This window comes from Cyprinodon variegatus, unplaced genomic scaffold (assembly GCF_000732505.1).
Source record: "Cyprinodon variegatus isolate N-32 unplaced genomic scaffold, C_variegatus-1.0 Scaffold115, whole genome shotgun sequence".
In the NCBI taxonomy this organism is placed as follows: Eukaryota; Metazoa; Chordata; class Actinopteri; order Cyprinodontiformes; family Cyprinodontidae; genus Cyprinodon; species Cyprinodon variegatus.
In genome coordinates this window covers 1,106,360-1,115,688 of record NW_015150568.1, presented here as the reverse complement: position 1 = coordinate 1,115,688, position 9,329 = coordinate 1,106,360, and the positions used below count along the sequence as shown (strand labels likewise).

Genomic DNA, 9,329 nt, shown 5'->3' with positions numbered 1-9,329 from the left:
GATAAATGGTAAAAATGGAAGGCCTACCGCAGTTCCTCTCATCAGAGTTGTCCACACAGTCTGTCACATGGTCACATCTGTATTTGCTGGGGATGCACTGACCCTCCTGGCAGGTGAATTGGTCTGGATTACAGGTGCGTCCACCTGAAAAAGTGCAAGGTCAACTGCGTTCTGACTGAATTAGGTCTTCATCAGCAACAAATGATTTATAGTTTATCATGAAACCTCTGTCATACTATGAATAATGCCTCCAGTCTTTTTTAATCAAAAATGATATACAAATATAAAAAAGATAAGTATTATCTCCTAAAACTTATGATACTTTTTCTCTTTATTTTTCTATGTTCTTAACAGGTCCAGAAATTTGCTGGGGCTTTGAGTTTTTCATCTGTTAATTGTTTTTACCTAAATTCAGACTGTGCCAAAAATTGAACAGTAAGCTGATGGGGCCACCTAGTGGGTTTAATCCTGCATGCCTGCAAACCTTTTCTCAAGCTTCTTACTACTCCAGTAAAAGTTTGCATTGTATCATATGTAATTTCTATCAGTTGTATGTGTTCACCTTGAAACAACAGGAACAAAACCTGAAACGTCTGCTTGAAAATAAAGGCTAAAGAGATTATCTTTACCACAGGTCCTTTGCTCATCAGATCCATCGACGCAGTCTTCTTCCCCGTCACAGACAAATCCCAGTGAGATGCATTCACCACTTGTCACACACCTGAATTCCTGCGAGCTGCATGATGGAGGTGCTGCAGCAAGAAAACAAAACAGGTGAACTGTTTTCCCCCACAACTTCCTTCATTGCTTGTTTGCTTTTGCGCACGTCTTCTCTTTCCTTGCAGCTTGCCAGCCGTCCAAGTTTGGAAATCCTGAATGCTTAAATGGAAGGTAACTGAACTTCTTTCATAGAAAAATTAAGGCCAAAAAAAGAAGTCCACATACCTTCTATTTACACACTAGGAATGCTCCTCCGTTGTGTTAAAGAAAAAAAAAATGATATTCATATTGAAATTCCTGAATGAAACCAAAAGTTGGACTTACGGCAGTTCAGCTCATCAGAGTCATCTGTGCAGTCTTTCGTTCCATCACATCTCCATTCTATATTGATGCATTGGCCATTGGTGCATTGAAACTCGTTACTGGCACAACTTGCTAAAGGGAACACACAGAATCCAATATGAGAGCATGGGGTGTTACATTCATCAACACATTTTCAGTGTAAACATGTGTTATAATCTAGTACCATTTAATTAGTTCATCAAAAAGCTTTGTTTAAACTGATCAGAAAGTCTGAAAACATTTATTTAGCTAAATGTAAGATGTCGATTCATTGCATTTTGAATAGGGGACATGGGAAAAGACTTTAGGCATAGCATCTCCTTGCCTCTTTAGGCAAGTATTTTTATGAGGTTAAATTATGCATAAGCCTAAAGGATGAGAAACAAATAATACTACGAACAATCTGCCTTGTTCATCATTTCTGTTAAACCTTTGTTTTATTATGTTGGTTCTGTGCCAGTTTGCATTGAGTGACAATCCAAAAGCTGAAGTTTGAAGACACAGACACACCTGAAAATCTTGCTTTACTACTATTTTTATGACATTTAATTAAAATTTTTGAAGTCAGTGTCACTTTGATGAGAATAAAAACACATTTTACTGTTTCTTTGACAAATGAATGACCATGTTTATGGGAGCTGTTTACGCTCCATGTGCAGCATCTGAACCTGAAAGCATGTGATCTGGCCTTTAAAGAAAAGTTAATTCTTCACCACAAAAGACAAGCAACTCGTGATTATTTTTTTTTTTCTTATGCCCCGCTGTCATTTTAAATCAATTAATAGTGTGAGAATTTGCAGAATGTTATTAATTTTTGTATCAGATCGGAATTAAAATCAGCTGTTTATAGAAATTTGGCAATGTAATTAGATTAACTGAAAATTATTATACCTTCAAAATGAAAATATTTATTTTTTGATTAGAAAGGTTTTGTATGGACAATGAAACATTTGATTTTTTTTTGCATAACTCTGATATAGAAAACAGCTTTTATTGTTGTATTTTAAGAATTAAATAACTGACATAAATTATGCTATTTTAATAATCTGTATTATATTGCAAATCTTGATCTAATTCTTATTATAGTGGGATTGGAATGAAGACCACTGATGAAGGGTCCTGCATGATAGCTTGTTACTTAAAATGATATTTGTTAAGAATTAGAGCAACAAAAATTATTGAACTGCATACAATTTGATTATATTGCATACATATACATATAGCATTGTTTATATTACATCTTTTGAGTTTTATAAAACAACAAAGATGATATAATTTTCAAATATGAAACTATTTCAGAAAGATTTTTCACATATTTGTATAATAAGCATCCAAAACATTCAGAAACATTTAGTCTAGTAAAAGAATGTAAATATGCTATTGAAAATAAATAAATTGACATTTTTGTTAACAATCGCTTCAAGTTATTCTTTTACTTGATCTAGATATGCTTGAAACTGTACAACGAATTTTGAGTTGAAAATATATTTACCTTGAACGAGTTGAATTCCTTGTGACAGCAGAAGAAGAGACAGAAGATGAAGACCTTTCAGGTCCATCATCAAAGGCTCAGTTTTCCTCGCCGTTGCTCCTGTGTTTCACTACTAAGGTGTTAGTTCGTCCCAATGTCTGTACTCATGCTTAGCCTGCAACCATGACTCTCTGAGGGCAAATGATCTGGAGTGAGGTGATGAATCTCAGATTGAGATGTAAAAGCCTGAGCAGGCAGCAGATTGGTAATGTGACTTTGGATTTTATGGCTCTTTACTTAACATAAACTTCATCTAAGATTAACTTTTACCTGCAGATATGTTGTCTACGCTAGCAAAAAAGAAAAGGCAACTTGTCATCTTTTTGTAAGACTGTGGCAGGAAGTTTGCAACACTGAACTAGTCATTTTACTTAAGTTTATTCATATCTTTTGAGATAGATACGATCAGATATTTTCTGATCATTTCATCCTCATGTTGAATTCACTTTTTTATTTTCATACATCATACATTGATGATTTATAGTTATGAAATCCAGCATAGGATTTATATATCATTTTCATTGGTATCCCTTAGAAGAATCCCTGAGCAGCATGTAAAGTACCCAGTGTTGAAAGCACCTAAAAGTCTAAAAACATAGACCAGAGGTGGCGAAACATCTTCAAATCTTGAAAACCAAGTCCAGTGGATATTTTTTGAATTTTTACGGAACATAGACCAGAATTTATTATCGCTCATATATTATAACGGGATTACAAAATGCTTCCCAATTGTTCATTAACCACCCTGTTGGCTATTATGTTACATCACTGCCACTAAGCTAAAATCAGTGTCTTTGAAGCCTAAACAAGCTGAACACATGACTTGATGTAACTCTACCTAAAATGTGAATTATTTACGATTCACAGTCATATTGCAGAAGGAAGATAAAGGCTGGGTGGCAGACTGAGACCCTTCCTCTTTTTAAAACAAATTCTTTTTAGGTTTTGCCAGAAAGTCTTCACTGAATCTGAGCTGGAATTAAACGGAGTCATTTTAACAATGTGATATTTAAATGGTTTGAGCTAAAACATTTTGTGGAATATCTGCTTTTTTCATTTATTTCTTTTTTTTTTATCATTTGTTTAGCTAATATAGCTCTGGAAATTGATGTCCCAGAGCTATCTGATAGCCCCACAGGTTTGCTTTCACAAGCAGACCAGTATGACAGTTACCATAAGGTTCTGCTTGATATTTGTATATTAAACCTTATTGAATATTATTTGGGGAGTAAAATCTTATACAAAGGACACGGAAAGGCAGGCGAGAAAGAAAGAGGGGGATAAAAATTAAGGGCAGAGAGGGAGGGAGACAGAGACAGGAAAGAGTGCATGAAAATAGAGAAAATAAATCAAAACAGCAAAAATAGACAACACAGAAGATATACAGCAACTCCTAGAAGTCTGCTTCAGTACCTGTATGGGATTAGAGAAACAGAAAACAGAGAACATAAGAGCAAAAAGAAGACAACTGAAAACCAAAGTAAACTTTAAAAGAAAAAGCTTCAAGAGCAGCAGTTATCCTTTCCATGTGTGTCAGAGTCAGAAACTACGTGATTAGACAATTTAATCAGGGTAGTATATATCTGCAGCTGCAGCTCAGTATTTAGTATTAGTGTGTATCCATGAACACCTGGAATCAAATATCTTGTTGTATGTTTTAGGCACAGCACAATGAGTTATTCTCAGCCGATCGGTCTTTCTCAGATGACTCCCCTTTATTGGGCAGATCCAAGGTGACAAGAAACCTGCAAACCTACAGAAAACATTTGAAATAACTTGTCCACTTAGGACCCATCTCCCCTCTCCATCCTCAACATCACTGTGTTGACCACCTTTGGTTCCCAAGTAAAGACATTCTAATTTCCTGAGGTTGTCCTCAGGTGGACACAGTTCAGAAGAAGGCCCAGGCCAAGTTTAGACCTCTTTCAGGTGCAGCTTCAACAGCAGCTTCTAGTCATCTTTAACCCTCATATAATTTATTCTGTTTTGTACACATCAATGGGTTTGGGTCATCTAAAAAAACTGGACAGTTATACTGAAACAGACACTTTGGTTTCAGAGAGGACACTCAGAGCTGACCATCCCTACATCCATGACCTGCACAAGTCAAGGGCCAAACAAGGAATAGCTAACATCTCAGCCAAGTCCAAACCTTCTGGTCAAAGGCTTTTCTCATTTTTACCTTAAGGAAAGCACTATAGAATGCTGATCATGAAAATGGACCAACAAAGTCATATTTTCTATGTTCTCTGTTAAACTTAATGAACACCAATTAAGACCCTCTGCACTATCACAACCTGCATTCCAACTATTATTTAATAAAAACTCTGCACCTGCGCAGTTGAACACGCTGCTATTATCCTGTTTTTAATCTAGTCTTCCGAAGCATTTTTCTATCTGCTGTGGTTGTTTTTTATCAATGTGAGGAATGGAAAACTGAAGTCCGATTCTGTGTTAGTGAACGAAAACTTAACAATTAAAGTTGCTTCTGATTGTAATTCTGGAAGAACAGTTACCCTGGTCTTAAGCAGCTTTCATCCTCTAAGATCACAGGTACCAATGTGTTTATGTCCATTATTCTTTACATCTATTCTGCCAACTTTCTTATGTTTGCTGAAGATGCCCATACCCACAGTATGCTGCTGCCACCACCATGTTCCATGCTGGGGTTGATCTGCACAGGTGACGTTGTACCACATATTGTGGCAAGCTGCAAATGGGGTTTCTAACTGTCTTCTTTCAACAATGCCTTCTTTCCTGTCTATTCCTGACCAATTTGTCAGTTTAGGTGGATGGTTATGCCATGATAGGTTTTCACCTATAGCTTTTACACAAAAACATTTCAGTTTTTCTAGGTACCATTTCCAGATTGTCATATTTGTGGAGCAAATCTCCAATTTAAAGCTTTCTCTAACTGCTTTGCTGTTATGTATAATTAAGGAGAGTCGGAGGCTGCTTAAAGAGGGATTTTTCATAAAATGAGGAACCATATGGAAAACCAATGAGCATCCTTCTGACCAACAACCTTCCTTCCTGTCTACAGCTATTAACATCTAAAACAGCTTGTTAAAGAAACCCTTATAAGAGTTACAAAAATTTTATTCTCTTTAACGACAGATAAAGTTATTTAGAATTGAAATTAACTGAATTCAATCATCCAAATTTTTTGAACTTAAGACTTGATCTGGGGTTTATCTGTAAAGCAATTGAATTTCAGCTCTTGCTGCTTTCCTTTTCTTAGAAATGCCAGGAAATGTCTCTTGAGCACCACATCAGACTTACAGTCAGTCTGGAGCCACTATAAGTCATCCCTCTTTCCTGTTGGAAGAAAATTTCATTTGATTATGAACATGTGTTGATTTTATTTCTGCATTATGTTTGTATTGATAGATTTTTACTGAAGCAGCACATTTTTGTCGTATCCAAGAAAGCACAAAGACATCTGTCAAAATACAACGCACAGCAGTTTTATGTCAAATTAATCCTGCTTTATCAGAAAATTGCCATATTTACAATCAGTAAAAACTGTTGATAAGTAGCTTTTGCTGACCTTATTGGATTTTTATAGTGCATGGCCTTGTCACAGAAATTCCTGTTACCTGTTTTATGACTTTGCAGTAGGAACAAGGAGCAGGGCGTTTTGGCAGCATAAATGAAATAGAAGCTTAGTCAGTGTCAGATTACTAAAGGAAAAGAACAACAGTGTCATCCTGCTATAGATTAAATCTGTTGGAACAGATTGTTAATATGAACTGTTGGATCCCTGAACACAAGAACACTGAAGCAGCTGTTAAGTATGGTTTTTGCCAGGATTATGCTCCGTTTCAGTTTTGCTGCCTGTGATGCTCTTATATTGCACAAGTGGGGCAATTAGGCCTTCCAAGGGAAGACTATCTCTAAAGTATTTATATTTAACAGATTAAAACACACAATCTCTGGATGTGGATGACGTGGTTCTGTTGGATCCCTCCTACTAAGACCTACAACATGTACCTGGATGATGATCAGCTCCACCAAGTCCCAGGGCATGGTTCTTGGCTGGGAAAAGGTGGCCTGTCCCCTTTAGGCTGAAGGAGAGTTCCTGCCTCAAGAAGGGAGAGAGACGCTTCTCCTATGCGTGAGAGGAGCCATTTGAGGTGGCTCAGACATCATTTTGAGATAACTCCAGGACACTTTCATCCAGAGCTGTTCCAGGCACATCCAAATTGAAGCCCAGGGGACGATCCAGGACATGCTAAAGAGACTAATCTCTTTTGACTGGCCTGAGTATGCCTTGGTGTTCCCCTTGCTGAGCTGGAGAAGGTGTCTGAAAAGAGGGAAGTCTGGGAGTCTATGGTGAGACTGCTGCCCCAACCACCTGATCAAGTGGTGGATTGGAAGCCAGAGGACAGGAACGCTAGAACGAGCTGGAGAGCATGATGGAGTAGATGGGTTAGAGGTGGGTCGAAGCTCAGCTGAAGAGCAGGACAGTCTGTGACCAGAGAGCTTTAAGCAAAACTTTACATGATGGTTGGCTGAAGGGGAATGAGGACTTGACAGTGTTTGGCTGGAGCAGAGGTGCATGGTGAGGTGTTTGAATGCAGGTGATGCTTGAATGAGTCTTCCAGTTTGAATTTGCATCTTAACCTCATTTCACAGTTTTGTTTTGCATTTTTGTTTTGCACCCTTAGCAGTTATTTTGTTTTCATTGTCCTGCATAATCTAGGATTGAGCCAGATGCCGGCTAATAATCAATACGTGATCTGCTTAGACAACTATGCTTATGCCAGGGCAACTGTTTAACTCCTCTTTGTGGTGTTATTTCCGTCAATTTTGTCTTATTGACGAATTCTTCAAGAGTCTGATGTTGGGGCGTGCAGGTGGTGCAGTGGGTAGTGCGCACGACCCATGTACGGAGGCCTCAGTCCTCGACGCGGCTGACCCAGGTTTGAATCCAGCTTGTGGCCATGTCTCTCCCTCTCTCTCATACCCCCTTTCCTATCAGCCTACTGTCAGAAAAACTAACAACTAGTGCTGTAACAACTCAAAAAAAAATAAACTCTTCTGGAGCCAAGTTAAAGTCCCCTACACAATAACATGATCAGTCTGGAAATTAGTATTTAACGATGTTATCTGATATAAAAGCTTTATTTTTTTTTGGGGGTCATAATTATATTCACAAATATTAGCATTATTGGAACAGTACCAACTTGCAGTTGCTGTTTCTTGCAATTTGATCTTTTATAAACACAAATTTCCTATCAGATCATCTAACTTCCACAAACAAATCCTCATTGTTCTCTAAAAGGATATTCATCTATATTTCACCACATTCTTCTTTTTTATGGAACTTTATGGAATCTGTTATAAAGTTTAGTACAATAATGAAATAGTTTTTGTTAAAGATTTAATTGTTGAATTTGTTAGTTCAATTTCTAACATTACGCTCTCTCTGCTATTTCTCATAGTAGCTTCATCTGGTCTGTTCCTGTTTGGCTGAGAAATATCAGCTGTGCTGCTGCCATCAACACCTTTGTTTAAAGATGTTGGAGCTTGGCCTGTTTTTCAGCAAAGTCTTATTTACCTGACTGTGACTGGCTGGATGTGCTCATCTGCCTGGTTGTGTGTTTCCTGGATGGGGCCGCCTGTAGAGCTGGTTGATAGTTGCCTTTTGTATCCCTGCTTCTGTCTTCGGGCCTCGGCAGATGGCCGTTCACACTGAGCCTGGTTCTGCTGGAGGTTTCTTCCTGTTAAAAGGGAGTTTTTCCTCTCCACTGTCGCTACAAGCATCTCTAGTGTTGAGTCGATGCAATGAACTGGTTTCCGTTAGATAGAAAACTTTTAATCAATTTGACTGTATGATCTGGTTGAACTGTAAAGTGCCTTGAGATGACGTGTTGTGAATTGGCCCTATATAAATAAACTGAATTGAACTGAAAGATTCATTAGATGTTAATACTAATTTACACAAAATATAACCAAGCTAAATAAACATAGCCTTAAACATGGTTAATGCACCGTTAATTCATGTATTTAAAAACAGCTATATTTGAATTTACACAATTTTCCAGCTTTAAATATGAATAATTAGAACATACACTTTGGGATAAATTTATTAATTAACCATTCATTAAAAAATCATTTTAGTTAATGATTATTTATAAGGATCTGGTATTAAAGAAAAAATAAATATATCCATCAATAGTACCTATTTTAAGTATTATGCAATGGCTATATTTTTCACAGTTTCAAGAAACTCTTTTACACAGTTTTTACAGCACGAGAAACCACCATGGCATCTGCTGTTGCTTTATTTGCTACAGTTATTGGCTAAAGCCACACTTTTGTTAATGTTTTTAATATTGTGTAGAATCAAACCTACAAAGTGCCACAGATTATCAATCTGGTTTGCCAGGTTCACTGTCCATCTCACTTTACTTTTAATGTTAACAAGACAAAAAAAGAGAGAAAACTTTTTCAAATGATCTAAATCTTGTTTTAAAATTTTTTTAAAGTATTAAATAAATATTGCATCCTTCAAACTGAATAGTAAACGTTCTTGATACATGAATAAAAGGCAAAAATCAATATGGTATTTACAGTCAGGAATAATAAATCAGAAAGCACATTCCAATAAGGCTTGTCACATTAAAGTACTTTTTAAAATTAACATAGTTTAAACTAGTATGAAATATTATTTTTTTCTGGATCACATTTCTGTAAAAAAAAATTTATGAAAATATAAATAGTGTGTTTG

General features: G+C 36.7%; 1 protein-coding gene across 1 annotated transcript in view; it reads right to left on the bottom strand.

Annotated features, from left to right (window-relative positions):
* Nucleotides 1-2,621, bottom strand: part of LOC107085076 (low-density lipoprotein receptor-related protein 2-like) — a 47,541-nt gene extending 44,920 nt beyond the window's left edge. Inside the window, exons 1-4 of the mRNA XM_015375221.1 lie at nt 2,555-2,621; nt 1,045-1,155; nt 630-752; nt 28-144 (exon numbers count right to left, since the gene is read on the bottom strand). Coding sequence (XP_015230707.1) covers nt 28-144; nt 630-752; nt 1,045-1,155; nt 2,555-2,621 — 418 coding nt within the window. The remainder of the gene's footprint in view (nt 1-27; nt 145-629; nt 753-1,044; nt 1,156-2,554) is intronic.
* Nucleotides 2,622-9,329: the final 6,708 nt, after the last annotated feature.